The 21,207-nt window shown below is 42.2% G+C and overlaps 1 protein-coding gene across 2 annotated transcripts in view; it reads right to left on the bottom strand.

The window, feature by feature from the left end:
• The window catches only part of rtn1 (reticulon 1), a 205,694-nt gene that overhangs the window by 103,666 nt on the left and 80,821 nt on the right, over window positions 1-21,207 (bottom strand). Inside the window, exon 1 of one of the 2 annotated variants that reach the window (XM_062968605.1) lies at window positions 5,995-6,049. The exons of the other annotated variant lie outside the window; for it this stretch is intronic. Within the exon in view, the coding sequence (XP_062824675.1) occupies window positions 5,995-6,043 (49 nt within the window). The 5' untranslated portion in view covers window positions 6,044-6,049. Of the gene's footprint in view, window positions 1-5,994; window positions 6,050-21,207 lie in introns of those variants that run through there. 2 annotated transcript variants of the gene reach the window in all.

Genomic DNA, 21,207 nt, shown 5'->3' with positions numbered 1-21,207 from the left:
AGCAGGGGAGGTATTTTATGACAGCATAAAAAGAAAAATACTAGAAATGCCGGTGACCAAAAGGAAGGAGGAAGTCCTGATGGCTCGTCATCATAGAGAATAGAATAACAGCACCTCCCTGTGGCTGAATCTGAGCACAACATCCAAGGCACTGAAGCTGGACCTCGACAACATACATCCTTTCTTTCTGTTCTGTCTATCTATCCAATCAGCATTAAATATTTGCCGTGTATGTCACGTTTACTGTGATCCGCCCTGAGTCCCCTTGGGGAGATAGGGGAGGAATATAAATAAAGTGTTGTTGTTACAGTTCAACTCCTTAGAGAGCTCCTGCAAAGTCCCAGCCAAAATTCAAAATTGAGTCACCACTCACAACACCATATATTAGCCACCAAGTGCTAATGTTGCATAGGAATACAAACATTTATGGCCAGGAATGGGAACCTTTGTCCATGGGGCACAATCAGCCCACAGTATTCACTAATACCTTTTGTTACTAATCAGAAATATAAGATGGTGAACCTGCGAAAAAACTAAAAAGTACTGGAAAACGATACACAAAGAAAAAACACATTATCTTAAACAAAAGATTCCCATTGAAACCTGAATATTATTTACTAGGAATCACAGACATAGACACAAAGTTTGATATGAATAATGATATTTTATTTACTTATTGTGTTACAGCTGCAAGAATGACATTTGCTAAACAATGGAAATGAGAAAATTCTGAAGAAAGATTGTTGGTTGAACAAATTAAGAGAAATACAGGATATGGACAAACTTACATTCCTTCTTAGAGAAATATGAGAGAAATATGTTAGAGAAACAAACTGGAAAAAAGTTGAAGAGTATTTTAGGATAACAGAGAAATAAGATATGATTTGTAAAATAGTGAAAAAATGAAATGTTTCCTGTAATCTTCATTTTCTCAAATTATCCAGATAGTCCTGAAGATCATCCCAATTTGTTCTTTTCATTATCTTGCCTGTATTTTTCTTCAACAAAAAAGTCAATTCGTCCATGTCCATGGGGCACAATCAGCCCACAATCAGCCCATAGACAATTTTGCTATTTTTTTTCCTTAGCAAGAAAAAATATTATTGAATAATAAGAAAATATTATCCAAGAAGATGGAATGGAAGTCTTTTTTTTTAAGTGTGTGTCGGTATATTTTTGTAGATTGTAGACTTTTACCTTTCTCTCTTTTCCCTAATTTTCTATACCTTGGTTGTTCTCAATCTTTTGGTGTAATATAAAAAATTTAATAAACTTCTTTACAAAAAATTTAAAAAATGAAATGTTTAAGCATTAAATCAATGTTTAAGCACATTGTCAAAGACAGAACGCCACCAAATAGAGTACAACACAGTTTATTGAAGTTACAGAACTAAAAAATGCCCGTAGGAAACAAAGGACTAGGCAAACACTTGTCTTCAGTGTGAAAAGTAACAGAAACAGCTCAATTTGAACTAAAACGGTTCGAAAGGATAAACCGGATTAAACAGGAGTTTAATCCAGATTAAATCAAAAGTGCTTATTTCAGCCTGGCAATTTAAACAAACAAAAGTTGGTAAACAAAGGTCAAAATGAACACAAAAAGCTGGCAGCAGATTCCTCTCTGCTACTCAAAAGCTACAGATGAGTAACTCAGGCTGTTTACTCCTCCGTGCAACGAGCGAAATCCGGGTCCAGGCACATCAATCAGGGTAGCGGCGGTCAGCAGGGTCCCAATCCGGTCCAAGGTCGAAAGCCAAGTGCAGACGTCTAAAGTTCCACAAGTTCCACCGAAAGCCACAGAAGGGATAATCCGAGGTCGTAGTCAGTCAGTCAGTCCAGCGTCAATCTAGAGTAGGTAATTAATGTCCGTCAAAAAGACGACGGAGGTCCAAGCTATCAAGATTAAACACAAGTTGCACAGAAAAACCCCACACAGTTCCTCCCGCCGTCTATGCCCAGTGTCCTTGGTAACTTACGTATCCAGCAACGAATCACACCCGTCTTCAGGAAGTTCCCCAACAAGAGCCCAAGCGTTCGTCCAGATTACCTTGCCCAACGCAATTAGCCATTGATCCTAAACCCCATTGTATCCCAGTTCATAACTCCTCATCGCTGTCAGCTGCTATCCTAATTCCAGGTGCCTCATCATCATCATCCTCATCAGAGCTAAAACACCTTTGACTACGCCCCACAGCATCCCCAGCTGTGGATCCTGCTCCATCCCTCCAGCCCGTCCATGGGTCTGATCCTGCAACCCGCCAATTGTCTCCCATGCTATCATTGCCGGTGACACCCAAATCCTCCCTCACACGAGTCCACTCCATGTCATCCTCCTCTGAGCTAACCATCTCTTCCTCCATTCCCTCGGTAAAACCCTCAAATGAGTCTTCATCCGTTGGTTCTGCAAATAAGTCCCGGAGCCGTTTCCTTTCACGCTCCTCAAAAGAGTCTGACTCTCGAGGAGTCTTACGACCCCGTCTCCTAGTACCGGAGCCAGAAGGCTCAACCATAACACACATTGATTTAATGTAAGGGTAAAGAGGGGAAGGGTACTCCCCCAGCAAAGAGGTTTCCTTAAAATACTATAATATGTGGAGGAAAACTTATCTCCCCCCCCCTTTTCCTTTATTTTCCCTTTCCTCTTCCCCCCCTTTTTGTATTCTACACAAACCCCTGAACGAATACCCCTTTTCCCCTATATATCCCCCTTTTCCCTCACATTCCCCCAATTTTATATGTTTGCACTGTATTTGAAAATATTCAATAAAAATTATTTTTAAAAAAGAAATATAAGATACTACACTCCTAGGGTCCAGGGAAGCTGTCACATGAAACTAAGCTCTAGATTACAACCTAGGAACTAAATGTTGTAGCACTGTATTAACTACAGATGATTTATTCTCATCATCAGCCATCCCAGGCCAGCTGGGACTGCATCAGCTGGTCTGAATGCATCCTAAAATAAATCCCACCTAAGGTGCTTCAAGCTCACCTGCTCACTTTAAAACTTAATTCGTTTTCCATAGATGCAACTGTCAAACATGAAACTGTATGCATTAAAAGCCTGGGCAATGCAAAAGTTTTATCACGCTATAGAGGTAGAAAAAGAATCCAATTCTGATGTGCTGCCAAACCCAGTAGATGGTGCTCTTAGTATTATGGTCTCATCGGCTGAAGGAAAACAATCCATTCCTGGAACTGACCACGGGAGAGGAATTACCATCAGCACCATTTATGTCCTGCAATTGCATCCACATGGAGGTTCGAGATGGTTTACATATACAACAGATTCTCCACTTTTGTGGGCGTTAAGGACACAAGGCCCCTCACAAAAGTGGAAGGATTCCAAATGAAAAAGACAATTTTTTTAACCTGAGAGATCACCTCTGTAGAAATTTGTAAAACCTCCAACTTTACTCTCTTGTCAACTTCAGGCAAAAGTAATACCAGAGGACCTATAGGTTCCTAGCGAGAGCATGTTAATAAAATTCACAAAACCTAAACTTGCAAACTTGTGCCATAGCAACATGCTATGCTAATTTTATATACATACGCATATATAATTTATAATAATTTATAAATATATAATATATTGTATATGCATATAATATTGATAATCTATATATATAAAAGGGTAATGAAATTTCGGCCTAGGACAAACCAACAAAACTACACATCCCAGAAACACTAAACTTGGCAGCACAACCCCTCATCCATGCCTCTACGTTCATACAACAAAAAGAAGAGAAAAATAAAGTCCTAATTAGAGGGAGAGGGATAATTGTTTTTATCCAATTGCTGCCAGTTAGAAGGCTAAGCTCTGCCCACTTGGTCTCCTAGCAACCCACTCAGCCCAGGGGACAGGCAGAGTTAGGCGTCACTTAGGCCTCTTCCACACTACCAATAAAATACAGATTATCTGATTTTAACTGGATTATATGGCAGTGTAGACTCAAGGCCCATCCATACAGCTATATAACCCATTTATAATGGAATTAATGTCAGGAGAAAACCTTTACCCTTTACCTTAACTACCACCAATTCCTCAATACTTTATTTCCCATACCACCATACTTCGCCACAGCAACGCGTGGCTGGTCACAGCTAGTAATATTATAATGGAATACAATATTATACTACTAATAATACAATATAATAATATTAATTATATATTATATATTAAATGTAATATTACTAATAATATTACCATATAATGATATAGTACAATATAGTAAATTAATGCTAACAATAATTGTATGTTCATTTGATATGTAAGCCGCTCTGAGTTCCCTTTGGGGTGAGAAGAGTGGGATATAAATATAGTAAATAAATAAATAAATAAAAGTGGAAGCACTTAGATGACGTACGTAAAAACACAGAAAACACCTTTTTGAAAAGCAATTAAACTAATCACATAATTAAAACAAACTTCAAACAAAGCCTTGACAAGACCAAAGATAAATATCAGCAAAATAGCACACCATTAAGAAGTCACAACAATCAACTGCTAAAGCCCTAACAAGGCAGAAAAACAAAGGATAAGAGGGATTCTCTAACCACTGCAGGAATCTACTGTATACCGTGCAACAAGCCCAGACACGGATCAAAGAACATGAAAGGCACTGCAGACTAATTCATCCAGAGAAATCACCTATAGCAGAACACTTGAACCAACCTGGACACAGCATATTATTTCAGGACACAGCAGTGCTGGACCACTTTAACAACCACCATGTCAGACTACATAGATTAGCCATTGAAATCCACAAGTATGTGGACAATTTCAACATAAAGGAGTAAACCATGAAAATGAACAAAACATGGCTACCAATATTTAAAAAAAAATACCAAAATCAAGACAGTAAATAAGGAACACCCCTCAGAAACAGGGGGACTCCAGACAGCTAACAATCAAGTGTAAGTTAACACCTCCCAAACAGAGGGTGCCTCCAGGTAACAACAGCCAGGCTACTTCTATGCAAATACCTTCACTGACTGACTTTGCAGCTTCATGGCTACCCAATGCTATTCAAGCTTGCTCACTGCAACATTCACACTTGCTTTACACAGACAAGGGTTCTTTCTCCCACCCTAAACTTTCCACAGGTATATATACACTCCACTTGCCTCATCTCCAACAGACCTCTGAAGATGCCAGCCACAGATGCAGGTGAAAAGTCAGGAGAGAATGCTACTGGCATGTGGCCATACAGCCCAAAAAACTCGCAGCAACACAAAACAGAAAAGGATTTTTTTTACTTTTTAAAACTTGCTGATGAAAAGGGATTCCAAAGTTTGGAATCATATGGCCTCTTAGTTGCATTTGGAGATGTAGCTGTAGCCCTTCTCCTTGTAGAGAAAAGAGCGGTCTATAAATAAACATTATTATTATTATTATTATTATTATTATTATTATTATTATTATTATGTATACCTTGCCTTTCTCCCCATGGGGACTCAAAACGGCTAACACTCCACACTAGACAAGTTTAAAAGGTGCAATACAAATGTTGAATAGTAACACTGGTAAAAACACAATTAAAATACAATAAATACATTAAAATGACCTTTTAATAATATGACATAATAATATAATAATAATAATAATAATAATAATAATAATAATAATAATAATAATAATAATAATAATAATACCAATCCCCTAACACCACCTTTCCCAGATGCAAAATGAAAAAAGGTATGCATTTGCATAGTACTTCTTCTTCTTTCTTTGGACTTCTCACCCCAAAACAGCGAGCTCCAGAACGTGCTAAGAAAGAACAAAAAAGTGATGTCCATCAATTCCAGCTGCTCAAAATGTCATGTGTGGTAACCGTGACACTCTGGGCAGACCAAAAAATGCTGGATGCTGCAGACCCTGTAACCGAATCGAGGCCAGCCACAGCATACAACAACCGTGGAAAATTTCCAGGACTTTCAATTTAATCATCTACACTCCAAAACTATTTCCTTCTCTGTAGGTTTCACACTTACCTAAGTGGTCTGTGTAGATGTGCCACCAGAGTGGTTTCATCTGGCCCATTAATATGGAAGCCACAAGTAAGTAATAGAATCAGAAAACCCTAGCAGATAATAAGATGGAGAGGGAAACAGACTTGTTCCTATTGTGCCAGCAAAATACAATAGGTCCCAAAATGTGTTTCCAGCTAGAGAGCAATGAAGGAGATCATTGTTTTATTTTATTTTTTTCTTGCAAATGAGAAGATCACTCTCTGAGGCATCAACCCTGTCTTTCTTGCCTGTGTTGTCAGATCCCATCTAGATCAAGGACAAAAATAAGGAGCCCGGATTAAAGCGAACGAGAAATTACAGACAGTGATTCAGCAGTTCATGGATGGCAGACAGGTCTTCTGCTTCAGCAGACCGTCTGAGAGAGAGAAATTGAAAAGGTGGGTTTGGGGAAGGGGAAGAATCATCTTGAAAGTCAGATGATTGCACACTTTCAAAAACTATTTTCAGTTTCTCTCTTGTAGGTCAAACTGGCTAAATATATACACACAGAGAGACACAGAGTTGGAGAGACACCAGGCTTCCCTTCTCAAGATCTCTTAGCCAGAGATCACACTGACTGGGGATTCTGGGACTTGTAGTTCATAATGTAACTTTTCCAAGCCCTGCAATTTCCTCTGTTTCAAACCTTCTCTTGATTTAAAGAGGTTATATGTCTTGAGCATCTCTAGTTAAGCAGGTGCGGGAAATAAGCTTTGCCCATGGGCAATTTATGCAATACATTTGCCTTATTGATGTTCTGCTCTGGTTGGTTTTTTTCCAAGTGCTTTTTAACTTTTTATCACTCAGGGTTTGGGTTTGCTTCACTTTTCATATACATATATCCTATTTTAATCAATGATGTGAGACACTCACATAAATAAATTGAATACATGTGCAAAATTCAGTTATGGTGGGACGAAGGACATGTAGTCATTTTTTCAATCCTTTGGAGTAAAGTGAATAATCATTTGAAAAAAAATGACAAATGTAGTTCAAAAAAATTATCCTTATTGAAGTTATGCCGTAACTATACAAATAAGATTGGGTAATAATAATAATAATAATAATAATAATAATAATAATAATAATAATGATAATAATAACTTTATTCTTATACCCCGCCCCATCTCCCCGAAAGGACTCGGGGCGGCTTACATGGGGCCATGCCCAGACACAACAATATAAAAGCAAAACAATAAAACAGATCAATCAGCAATAAAAACATCAAGCAACGATAAAAACAGTCATTTCACATACAAATAAAATTTCACATACAAATAAAACGATAAAATCATAAGTTGAATTCAAGGATCTGGGCCCAGGTAGGTCACCTTTTCTCAGCTTCAGAGGAAGGCAACAGCAAACCATGCTAAGAAAACCCTGTGATAGGATTGCCTTAAGGTCACCACATGTCAGAAATGGCTTGATGCTCATAACAACATCTGCAAGGGTTGAATGAAAAGTAATGCCTCCATCTTCGTTACTTGGGTTTGGATGGGAATATTTTAATAAATCAACCGCAGAAATAATCCTTAGAATGGGCTCTTTAACTACCACTATTCACTTTTCCACATAATCACCAGACAATTGGATACATTTCTGCCAACGGTGAACAAGTTTTCTGAAGCTGACATGGAAGAAGTTGACATAGAAGGCAACCAGCGTCTCAGTATCCATCGTGCACAGATCTTCCAATAGCCAAGCAAAGCAATAATGTGACCCACACGTTCTTGTGAAATGCCAATCATGCTTGAAATTTCTCTCTGAGTGATACGACGATCGTCCTGAATCAATCTGTCAACCTTTTGCTTGTGAAACTCGGTGGTTGCTGTCACAGGACGTTCAACTCTTTGTTTCTCACACAAGTCAGATGTTCCCACCTCAACATCTTTAAACTTACTCGCCCAACGACACACAGTACTCACATCAACACAATCCCCATAAAAAGCTTGCATTCTCTGATGAATCTCCTTTGGAGTGACACCTTCTGCTGTCAAGAATTCAATCCCTGCACGATGCTTAAGTCGCATTGACCGACCGTCTGCGCAGGGTTCCATACTTCGCACTTTAACAACACAACCATTCAATGATAAGGCTTCCCCGTCTGCGCAGGGTTCCATACTTGGCACTTTAACAACACAACCGTTCAATGCTAAGGCTTCCCTGTCTGCGCAGGGTTCCATATTTCGCACTTTAACAACACAACCGTTCAATGCTAAGGCTTTCCCATCTGCGTGGGGTCCATACTTTGCACTTTAACAACACAACTGTTCAATGCTAAGGCTTCCCCGTCTGCGCAGGGTTCCATACTTTGCACTTTAACAACACAACCGTTCAATGCTAAGGCTTCCCCGTCTGCGCAGGGTTCCATACTTGGCACTTTAACAACACAACCGTTCAATGCTAAGGCTTCCCCGTCTGCGCAGGGTTCCATACTTGGCACTTTAACAACACAACCGTTCAATGCTAAGGCTTCCCCGTCTGCGCAGGGTTCCATACTTTGCACTTTAACAACACAACTGTTCAATGCTAAGGCTTCCCCGTCTGCGCAGGGTTCCATACTTTGCACTTTAACAACACAACCGTTCAATGCTAAGGCTTCCCCGTCTGCGCAGGGTTCCATACTTGGCACTTTAACAACACAACCGTTCAATGCTAAGGCTTCCCCGTCTGCGCAGGGTTCCATACTTCGCACTTTAACAACACAACCGTTCAATGCTAAGGCTTCCCCGTCTGTGCAGGGTTCCATACTTTGCACTTTAACAACACAACTGTTGAATGCTAAGGCTTCCCCGTCTGCGCAGGGTTCCATACTTTGCACTTTAACAATACAACCGTTCAATGCTAAGGCTTCCCCGTCTGCGCAGGGTTCCATACTTCGCACTTTAACAACACAACCGTTCAATGCTAAGGCTTCCCCGTCTGCGCAGGGTTCCATACTTTGCACTTTAACAACACAACCGTTCAATGCTAAGGCTTCCCCGTCTGCGCAGGGTTCCATACTTTACACTTTAACAACACAACCGTTCAATGCTAAGGCTTCCCCGTCTGCGCAGGGTTCCATACTTTGCACTTTAACAACACAACTGTTCAATGCTAAGGCTTCCCCGTCTGCGCAGGGTTCCATACTTTGCACTTTAACAACACAACTGTTCAATGCTAAGGCTTCCCCGTCTGCGCAGGGTTCCATACTTCACACTTTAACAACGCAACCGTTCAATGCTAAGGCTTCCTGCCAAATGGAACTGTAGAGGAGAGTCTACTGAACAAGCCAATACCTGCTGTAGACCAGGACTGCCATCCATTGAGGAGTTACGAAGGTGGAGGCATTACTTTTCATTCAACCCTTGTACATTTGGAGTCCAACTGGGCAAAGCCTGATCTCTCAAGGACAGTTGAGACCAATGTTTAATGTGAAGGACCACTGAGCACCAGAGGGACAAGCACTCTTCCCCAGCACACTTGAAACGGAGCAATTATTCATTCTTGAGAGCATCTCTGGGTCCCAAAGCTGCCTTTTGAATGAGTTAGGTTTCCCAGGACATCTTCTGTCACTCTCGGTGTCCTGGGAAAACTGAATAAAAAAACAGAGCTCATTGCCTTGAGATAGTTTTCACAGAAGTACTGGATCAAAATATCTTCCGAAAAGGCACAGGGGATAAATAGGTATTGCAATTGAGGTGACATAAAAGTCTGAAAAATAGCATACTCTAGGATATTTGTCATAGAGATAAGAATAATGTCAGCAAGTGAGGCTCTCGGAGCATCAAGGGCGTTGAGATATTTTGTCGGGAAAGTATATGAAGGAGGTGTGATTCGCTCCCCTCCCCCTATGTTTTGGTTTTTGTTCTGTGCTCTCAGTGAAAAAATAAATTGTTTTGCCATCACTGCTGGCAAAATCTGTCAAATCAACTAGCTTGCTCAGGCTTTTTAACACTTCTTGGCAATCCTCTAGCTTCATAAGATGATGGTTTATAGTATACCGCTGGGTGAAAACATAGGAAAAAGGTCATACCCACTACAAATGGTTTAAGAGTAATTTTGTATCTCTAGAAAAAAAATTTGGGGGGGGGGTGTTTTAAAGGCGCAGCTAAAGATCTTGGAATTATTATTTTTTATTTGTGGCCATAATAATTTCATAGGAATAAAAGCATAACAAGGCAGGTAAAACCAAAATGTATCCATGATTGGAATCAAAAAGTCTATTGAATGATCCTGCAACTTCTTCCTACCTAGTGACAATGCCTTCCAGTATCCCATTTAACAATGGCAAGAATACTGTCAGCCCTCCACATTCACTGGGATTTGAGGCAAAGGAAATGAGAAAAGCACAAATAAAAATTGTGTTGTCGAAGGCTTTCATGGCCGAGATCACAGGGTTGTTGTATGTTTTCCGGGCTTTATGGCCATGTTCCAGAAGCATTCTCTCCTGACGTTTCGCCCACATCTATGGCAGGCATTCTCAGAGGCAAAACGTCAGGAGAGAATACCTCACAACCTCAGAGGATGCCTGCCATAGATGTGGGTGAAACATCAGGAGAGAATACTTCTGGAACATGGACATACAGCCCGGAAAACACACAACAAATAAAAATTATGATTATTTTACCTGAGAAAACACATCTCTAGGAGTCGCTAGGTCAGTGGTTCTCAACCTGTAGATCCCCAGATGTTTTGGCCTCCAACTCCCAGAAATCCTAACAGCTGGTAAACTGGCTGGGATGTTTGGGAGTTGTAGACCAAAACACTGGGGGACCCACAGGTTGAAAACCACTGCAATAGATCTTCTATTGAGACATCTCTTGAAAGTTGGCCATAAAGTTGTGCTAGAGGACCTACAGATTCCTAGAGAAATGAGGCCGGGCTGTGTCACAGGCTGGTGAGCAGCCAGCTGCAATAAATCACTTTGACCAAGAGGTCATGAGTTCGAGGCCAGCCCGTGGCGGGATGAGCACCCAACAATTAAAAATAAAAAATAGCCCCTGCTCGTTGCTGACCTAAGCAACCCGAAAGATAGTTGCATCTATCAAGTAGGAAATTAAGGTACCACTTTAAGGTGGAGAATCTAGTTTAACTAATTTATGACTCCATAATAAACATCCTGCCTCCATATGAAGCAGCTGCTCCCCCCTGTGGCCGGAAACAAACATCCCCTCAGGAGAAGGTTAAATTGTCTCTGTGTCTGTCTCTGTCTTTGTTCTATGTGTATATGGCATTGAATGTTTGCCTTATATGTATACAATGTAATCCGTCCTGCGTCCCCTTCAAGGTGAGAAGGGCGGAATATAAATACTGTAAATAAATAAATAAAAATAAATAAATAAGTGTCCTCTCTATAAATTTCTAGGTCCTCTGGTGTGTATTTTTGGCATTAGCCTTACACATGCTCCTTCTGGCTGGATTGCAAATAAACCTCCATTGCTGCTTTTAACCTTGGTGAGTGTTAAAATCTGGAAGAATTTCAATTGGGAAGAATCTGGTTTAGCATAACACTCACCGGGCAGCACCCTCCATAACCATGGTCGTTACTCTAAATTTGACCTCATATGGCTTTTTGCCATAAAGAAATTTTGACCTAGACGTCCCAAAATGCTAAAAATATATAGTGCATCCACACAACACGGTAATAGTATTCTGCTATCAGTTTAATAGACATTCTTTTCTCCTACGGATTTCTGGAATGTATAGTTTGATGAGATGCTTAGTTTTACTTACTAGGAGAACAAAATGTGCTTCAGAAGGATAGGGAAGGCAATTCTAAGGGTGCATCTGTCAGGAAACCAGCGTCCTGAATGATTGATGAGTCAGGTCTCACCTCTGCTCATCCGTTAGGCCACTTTTGTAACTACCAAGTGGCATTAACAAACATGACAGCATAGTCGATCTTATCTGCTGATCCCAGCGGCACTATATTATTTACAGAATACCTACAAAGGATAAACAGCCTGAGCTGCTCGAACACATGTTGCATCGGCAAGAACAAAACATGGAGTCTCACTGTGTGTCTTATCAGTAAACTTTAAGCACATCCCACATCCCACAGTCGATGACATATCTTCCTGCTATGTAGCTCAAATGGAAGTCTTGATGCTTTGCCCTTCTAGCCATAAATCAGGGCTCTCTGCAATTAACCTCTTGACTGCTGGAATGCTTACCGGAGTGAATACACATACACTTACATAGCAACAATGAATTAAACATTTCACTACATAACACAAAAACCGTAACAGCATCTACATTGTAGAATTAATACAATTTGACAGCACTTTAGCTGCCATGGCTCAATGCTATGAAATTCTGGAATTGAAGTTTGATGAGATACCAGCACTCTTTGACAAACAAGGCTAAAGACCTCGCAAAACTACAACTCCCATGATTCCATAGCATTGAGTCATGGCAGATCAAGTGGAGTCAAACTGCATTCATTCTACAGTGTGGATGCTCCCTAAAGAACTTCATCAAACTACAAATCCCAGAATTCCATTCAATAGAAGCATGTAGCTCAGTATCTCATTGCCGTCCTAGCAGCCAACTTTACCATCCAAAGGACAATATGAGTCAGATTCATGTTATTCATGTTGAGCAGTAAAACAAAAATAGCCTGTTTATTTTTATCCCATTCAAAAAAAAAAGCTCAAAGAAGCTTACAGCATATCAACACAAAACAATAATCAAAGACACGATTCTAAACCAACAGGAAACAACTCAAAGACAAAGTTCAAAAACAGTTAATAAATATAGTACCAGAACCAAACAAACAAACCATTACATTATAAAACGTGGGTGCCTTTCCTTAACATCAGCAATTCTTAGGCCCCTTCTACACTGCCATATCATCCAGATTATCAAAGTAGATAATCCACATTATTTTATTTAAACTGGATTGTGTGACTCTACACTGCCATATAATCCAGTTCAAAGCACATAAACCACTGAGTTGCTGAACTTGCTGACTGAAAGGTTGGTGATTGGAATCCGGGGAGCAGGGTGAGCTCCTCCTGCTAGCCCCAGCTTCTGCCAACCTAGCAGTTTGAAAGTATGCAAATGTGAGTAGATTAATAGGTACTGCTGTGGCAAGAAGGTAATGGTGTTTCATGCAGTCATGCCAGCCACATGACCTTGGAGGTGTCTATGGACAACACCGGCTCTTCGCCTTAGAAATGGAGATGAGCACCAACCCCCAGAGTTGGACACAGCTAGACTGAACATCAGGAGAAAACCTTTCCCTTTACCTTAGTTCTGGGACCTCTGTGGATACTGAAATCTGTGGATCCTCAAGTCCCATGACATACCATACCATAGGACCAGGCTGTGGCGCAGCTGGTTCATAGCCAGCGGCAATAAATCACTATGACCAAGAGGTCATGAGTTTGAAGCCAGCCTGTGTCGGAGCACCCGACCATTAAAAAATAGCCCTGCCCATTGTTGACCTAAGCAACCCGAAAGATAGTTGCATCTATCAAGTAGGAAATTTGGGTACTGCTTATGCAGGGAGAATAATGTAACTAATTTATGACCATAAAAATTGTCCAGCGGCATTTGGAATGAGGAAATATCCATCAAGGACTTGGTGTCACAGTGGATGATGAAGCAGCTGCTCCCCCTGTGGCCGGAATTGAGCATACCCTCAGTAAACTGGAAACTGGAGAAAGTTAAATTGCCTCTATGTCTCTGTCTCTATGTCCATATGGCATTGAATGTTTGCCTTGTATGTATACATTATAATCCGCCTGAGTCCACTTCGGGGTGAGAAGAAGGGCGGAAAATAAATACTGTAAATACTCAAATAAAAATAAATAAACTGGGTTCCCTTGTACCTGACCTGTCTCCTGAACTCTTGGAACCCTTGAACCGTTGAATCTCTGGACTGGCTATTGACTACGGTATAGACTCTTGATCCTCTGACTTTACTCATTAAACTGGACCTTTTTGACTAAGGTGTTTTCTCGAACCTGCATTGGCGTTTGCTATCAGTTTTATTTTATACTAGCTGTGCCCGGTCAAGCGTTGCTGTGGTGTTGGTGAGAACTTGTTGAGGTAGTAATGGTATTGAATGTCTGTTGTATGGTTGTCTTTATGTTTAGTATGCATTTGGTTGTTTGTGTATTGTGAAAGTGGTGAGGGTAGAGGGGGTCTATGTCCCTGTGTGGTATTGTATAGTATTTATACATTGTGTGGAAGGGCCCTGAGTCTACACTGCCATATAATCCACTTAAAATCTGATAATCTGTATTTCATAGGCAGTGTGGAAGAGGCCTAAGTGAGGCCTAACTCTGCCTGTCCCCTGGGCTGAGTGGGTTGCTAGGAGACCAAGTGGGCGGAGCTTAGCCTTCTAACTGGCAGCAATTGGATAAAAACAATTATTCCTCTCCCTCTAATTAGGACTTTATTTTTCTTTTCTTTTTGTTGTATGAACGTAGAGGCATGGATGAGGGGTTGTGTTGCCAAGTTTAGTGTTTCTGGGATGTGTAGTTTTGTTGTTTTGTCCTAGGCTGAAATTTTTTCTATCCTTTTATATATATAGATTCTGTGGCTGAGTGCTATCTTTATGTTTTACATTGGGACTATGAAAACAGCCAGACAGTAAGTGCTGCTTTAATCAAATTCTAAGAGTCTCAGGCTGGATCTACACTGCCATTTAATCCGGTTTCTGAATCCAGATTAGAATAATAGAGTTGGAAGAGACCACATGGGCCATCTAGTCCAATCCTCTGCCATGCAGGAAAAGCACAAAGTATCCCTGACAAATGGCCATCCAGCATCTGTGTAAAAGTTTCCAAGGAAGGAGCTTCCACCACTGCTAATCCAGTTCAAAGCCAGATAAACTAGATTCAGAAACCGGATTATATGTCAGTGCAGATCCAGCTTCAGCAAACGACATATCCCAGGATTGCAAACACAATACAAGGATGGCTGTTAAAGTGGTATTGGTCTACTATCATTGTACATTTGTGCATGTAAAATATAAATGTCAACTTTTCACTATGGGACTGTCATAATGATTCTGAACCATTTTAAAGGTCATCGCAATGCAGCATTCAGATTACAAGACACGTCTTTCCTTGGCAGAGGATCTATATTATTCTGGCGCTGAATTATTACTATTTTTCTCCCACATCCCTGATTATGCTCTACTGTGCGTGATCCAATACACAACATTTGTGCCAAAGCGACAATTCATTTGTCATGGTGAATCTTAAACAACCTAACATTAATTCACTAAAGCTTTTAACTGTAACATGTAATTTTCAGGAGAGCTTATTATTAAAGTAGGTCAGGGGCAACAGCTTGCCTTCATGCTTGTAAATAGAAAGGATTTCCCTTAGCTCTTTGGTCAAATTCTTCTTGACATGAAAATGCATTTTTGTAGTCCAAAAATGTTTCTTTTTTTTTAGCTCTGGAGTCAAACCACCAGGATTCATGCTGGAAAACTCAAGGTTTGAAGCATCACCAGACCATCAAGAACTTAGTTGTATAGATAAGCCATGCTAGGTGCACCTACACTTTAGAATTACTGTATATACTTGAGTATAAGCCTAGTTTTTCAGCCCTTTTTTTAAGACTGAAAAAGCCCCCCTTGGCTTATACTCAGGTAAGGGTCCTGGTTAGCTTATATTTAGGTCAGCTTATACTCGAGAATATATGGTACATTTATTTTTCTCTATTATTATTGGTATTATTACATTTATTATTTTTCTCTATTATTGTTGCTACTACAGTAGAGTCTCACTTATCCAACACTCGCTTATCCAACGTTCTGGATTATCCAACACATTTTTGTAGTCAATGTTTTCAATGCATTGTGATATTTTGGTGCTAAATTCATAAATACAGTAATTACTACATAGCATTAATCTGTAATGAACTACTTTTTCTGTCAAATTTGTTGTATAACATGATGTTTTGGTGCTTAATTTGTAAAATCATAACCTATTTTGATGTTTAATAGGCTTTTTCTTAATCTCTCCTTATTATCCAACATATTCGCTTATCCAACGTTCTGCCAGCCCATTTATGTTGGATAAGTGAGATTCTACTGTATTACATTTATTTTACTCTATTATTATTATTATTATTATTATTATTATTATTACATTTATTATTTCACTCTGATCTCATTATTATTGTTGCATTTATTATTTTACTCTATTTAGTATTACTTGTATTATTTTCCTGTATTTATTATTATTATAATTACATGTATTATTTTACTCTATTATTATTAAAAGGATACATAAGCACATTTACATCGAAAAAGATGAAAATAATGATTTGATCAGAGTTGGACAGTCTTATCTTAAATTTGAGCTTTAGGTAAATATTCAGAAACATTAAACCTACTGATGCCTCAATTAATGTAATTTTATTGGTATAACAGAAAGCTTATTTTGCACTTTTATAGTATACTAGCTTGGAGACCCGGCAATGCCCGGGTCATTTGAGAAAGGCCTTGTTTGCCTGTGTTCCAAGTGTAGCCTATATCCAATGTCAGCTGGGTTCAGTGGGTGCGGGTGAGCTCCAACTCCCATATGCAAGTCCCATCGTCCAGTGTCCATCCCCCCCAAACAGAGCCAGTATGTAGAGTAGGTCATGGGGGCTCCATGTAGCATGTTTGGTCTTGATCAGTCATTTGTGTGGGTCGCGGTGCTCTCAGGAAGTGAGTGAAGGTATTGGAAGTCCCATCATGCATGGTCCATCATCCTCCAAACTGCACCTGGGTGTAGAGTGAGTCATGGGTGTTCTCTGTTTGAAGTTTGGTCTTGATGAGACATTGATGGGGGTGACAGTGGTCTCAGGAAGTGAATGAATATACTGCAAGTCCCATCATCCAAGGTCCAAGCTCTTTCAAATCTCACCAAGATGTAGAGTGGGCCATGGTGGCTCTATGTGCCAAGTTTGGTCTTGATCAGTCATTGGTGGGGGTCACAGTAGTCCCAGGAAGTGACTGAAGATATTGTAAGTCCCCTCATCCACGGTCCCTCTTCCCCCAAACTGCACCAGGATGTAAAGTGGGCTACCCTGCACCTGCGTGTCAAGTTTGATACAGTTTTGTCATTCATGGGCATCACAGTGGTTTGTGGGAGGTGAATTGGATGAATGTACTGCAAATCCCATAATCCTTGGTCCACCCTCCGTCAAACTGCTGCAGCATGTGAAGTGTGTCATTTGGGATATGTATGCCTGGTTTGGTTCAGTTGTGTGATTTGTGGCAGTTGCTGTGGTCTCAAGAAGTGAGGGAAGGTACTGCAAATTCCATCATCCTTGGTCCATCCTGCCCCAATATACATCAGGATGTAAAGGGGTCGACAGGAGTTCTGTGTGCCAAGTTTGGTCCATTTCTATCATTGGTGGGCATTGCAGTAGTCTGTGGGAGTTAAAGTGTTTGAAAGTACTGCAAATCCCATCATCTGTGGTCCATCCTCCCCCAAATGGCAGCAGGTCATAAAGTGCATCGTGGGGATGAAGTGTGCCAAGTTTGGTGCAGATCCGTCATTCCTGTTGGTCTCAGTGGCCTGGGATAGTGGCGGCCAATCAAAACGCGAGCACATATTCCGCCAGGCCAATCAAAACGCTGATACATACTCCGATTTCACTTTTATTATATATATAGATAAGGGACATTTTACTACACAACAATTACATAGTTCAACAACAACACATTTGTGATGACTCATGGGCCATGTAGTCCCGTTCCTAGTGCTGTTGTGACAGATGAAGAGGAAAACTTGGGTTTTCCACCATTTCAGCCAGAAAAGGAACTTTCCCAGCCAGAAATGGAGCCCTTGCACCTGCAGGAGGTTTGTCTTCCAGAAATCTGTCAAACAAGCCCTGAGTCAAAATCTCCCCCTTTTTCTCGCCGTAATTATTATCTCCAGCAAAAAGGAGTGCAGCAGGCTAATCGCAGGAGCTTGAGAATTGCAGCAAAGCATTCAGATGATTAAGCCTGCTCCCATGAGAAATTTTAGGGAGTCATACATCTGGACACAGAGATTGACTTTCGTTTCTGATTCCCCAGAGAAGTGTTCTCTGGTGGGAAAACGAGGCCTATTTAGGTTCCTTGCTCCCGAAGGAATCTTGCGGAGTCAATTCGTCAGCTACCGGAGCAGCGTGTGTGGACAGCTACTCCTGCTCTCAAGCCTTTGTTCCTGTCCCAAGCCTTCGTTCCCAGCCTTGTTTTCTCCCCGGATCTTGCCTTGTTTCCCGGACCTCGCCAAGTAATTACCACGGATCTTGTTCTTGCTCCTCGTTTCCTTGTTGCCTTGAATCAAGCTTTGTGTTCCAAGAATCAAGTTACTTTCTAGCCTTGCTCAAGTTCATGGACTAAAGGACCTTGTCATCTCCCCTCACTTTGCTTGGCAAAGTGAGTGTTTCGGTTATTGGATTACAACTTTGGACCTTAATATTTCATATTGGACATTGTTTCTTGGGACTAATTTTGACCTTTCCTGAAAGGTCTATTTCTGGACTATTTCATACACTTGCTTTTATTAACCTTATATATTCCTTCAATAAAGATATTAGATAGATTCTGGCCTCTGTATATGGTTATTGGTGCTCTGCAGCCTGGGTTGTGACAGTTTGACTCCGCCACCCTAAGCACCAATTAACCTAGGCCAGAATGTCTACCGGAACCGTACCGGGTGGCCAGCCACTCAGCTACACCATCGACAAGGACGAAGTGGACCGCATCCGTGACAAGCTCAATGCGCAGGATGGGGAAATAAGGGGTTTGAAGGAGCGCGGAATCCGTCTCCCGGCCATGGCGTTGCCAACCAAGTTTTCTGGAGAAGCTTCTAAGGTTCATGTTTTCCGTCGCCAATGCCAGGCTTATCTAGAGGCCCGTGCTGCCGAGTTTCCCCAAGAAGACATCAAGGTGGCGTGGATTTACAGTCTCCTAGACGGGCCAGCGGCCAACTGGGCGACGGCACTGTTCGACCAAGCCTCCCCACATCTAAGATCAGCGCAACACTTCTTGGACCACCTTAAGGCGACTTGGGGGATCGAGGACAATTTGGAGGCAGCCGGCCACAAACTCCGGCGCCTCTCCCAAGGAGACAGACCCTTGTCCCAGTACATAGCCGAGTTCCGAGTGCTGGCCCATAACACCGGCTGGAACGATATAGCCCTCAGAGGACAATTTCGGGAGGGTCTCAACATTGAGATGCTGGAGGAAATCTCCAAGGTGGACCCTCCACACTCTCTTGAAGCACTCATTGATCAATGTTTACGAGCTGAAGTCATGCTTGCCAACCGAAAGCAATGGATCCGAGGCCAGAGCGGTAGGGCTGGAGCGAAACCTCCCGCCCCCACCGGCGTCCAGCCGCGTCCTGTGTGGAGACCCCCGCCACCAGCCCCATACCCCAGAGGAAGCGAGGAGGTGCCAATGCAGTTGGGCAACGTGCGTCCCAGACTAGATGCCGCCGAGAAGGCCCGCCGCCAACGCCTAAATCTCTGTTGGTACTGCGGAAACGGGGGCCACTTTGCCAGAGAGTGTCCAGCCAAAGGGAAGCCCGCCGCTCGTCTGGCGGCGGCGTCCTCCACGGAGACGAAGACATCTGAGGCGGCTGGCGCGCAGCCGGCGGGGGAAGCCAGCGACCGGGCGTAGAGAGGCTCGCCAACCCGGTCAAAAACCCCACTCAAGAGCCGCCAACCGGGGTCCTATTTCTCCTAGTGGTCACCTTGTGGTCGGTGAAAAAAAGACCCGTCATGGTCCATGCCATGATAGACTCAGGAGCCACAAACAATTTCATTGATAGAGAGTATGCCGACTCTCTGGGATTACAATATCATGATTTCAAGAACGCCCGTGTGGTGCAAGCCATCGATGGCCGCCCCCTCAAGACAGGTCCAGTAAGCCAGTGGTCGGAACCCACCAGAATGTGGATAAGGGAACACATGGAAGAGATTTCCTTCTTGTTACCGAGGTTCCCCACTTCCCTGTGATTTTGGGAATTCCATGGCTGACACTCCACGACCCAAGCATCTCCTGGTCCAACAGAGAACTGCAGTTTGCTTCAAAATATTGCCAAAACCATTGCCTTGTAGCCAAGGTCTGCCATGCCACAGACGCTGAACCCATCATCACCTTGCCCAAGAAGTACTCAGAATATTGGGATGTATTCAATGAAAAGGAAGCCGAGAGACTACCCCCTCATAGACCTTATGACTGTGCCATTGACTTGGTGGAGGGGGCCCCGATCCCGCGAGGACACCTCTACTCCCTGACTGAACCAGAGCAAGAAGCTCTCAGGGAGTTCTTAGAGACAAACCTCCGCAAGGGGTTTATTAGACCCTCTCAATCCCCAGCCGCTTCCCCAGTGATGTTCGTGAAAAAGAAGTCAGGGGACCTACGCTTGGTGGTGGACTATAGAGCATTGAACAATATCACTAAGCGAAACCGGTATCCCCTGCCTTTGATCTCGGACCTCTTAGACCGGCTTCGAGGGGCTAAGGTTTACACCAAACTGGATCTTCGAGGAGCTTATAATCTAGTCCGCATCAGGGAAGGGGACGAGTGGAAGACTGCCTTCCAGACTAAATTCGGTTTATTCGAAACCCTGGTCATGAATTTCGGTTTATGTGGAGCTCCCGCAACGTTTCAACACTTTGTCAACGATATCTTTCAGGATTATCTAGACCGGTTCTTGATCATCTACCTGGACGATTTTTTGGTGTTTTCTAGATCGCAATCAGAACATGAGAACCACGTCAGAATGGTGTTACAACGATTGCGGGATCATGGACTTTATGCCAAGCTGGAAAAATGCGCTTTTGATCTACAAGAGGTAGATTTCCTGGGTTATCGTGTCTCGCCACTAGGGCTCACCATGGACCCGGCCAAGGTAGCGGCAGTATTGGAATGGCGGGCGCCAACCAACAAGAAAGAGGTGCAACGCTTCTTGGGGTTCGCGAACTACTACCGCAAATTCATTCCAGACTTTGCCCGCTGGTCTGACCCAATCACCAGCTGCATCCGTGGGAAACACCCCTTCCGCTGGACAGATCAAGCAGAGAAAGGGTTCCAGCAACTAAAGAAATTATTCACGTCCCAGCCAATCCTTCAGCACCCAGATCCTGAAACCCCTTTTGTCGTGCAGGCGGACGCCTCCGATGTGGCGATTGGGGCTGTACTCCTACAACCAGTGGGAGATCATCTTCACCCTTGTGCCTTTTATTCCCGTCAATTGACCGCAC

The sequence above is a fragment of the Anolis carolinensis genome, chromosome 1 (genome assembly GCF_035594765.1).
Source record: "Anolis carolinensis isolate JA03-04 chromosome 1, rAnoCar3.1.pri, whole genome shotgun sequence".
In the NCBI taxonomy this organism is placed as follows: Eukaryota; Metazoa; Chordata; class Lepidosauria; order Squamata; family Dactyloidae; genus Anolis; species Anolis carolinensis.
Note: the sequence above shows the minus strand (reverse complement) of the source record. Positions and strands in the feature narration are given on the sequence as shown.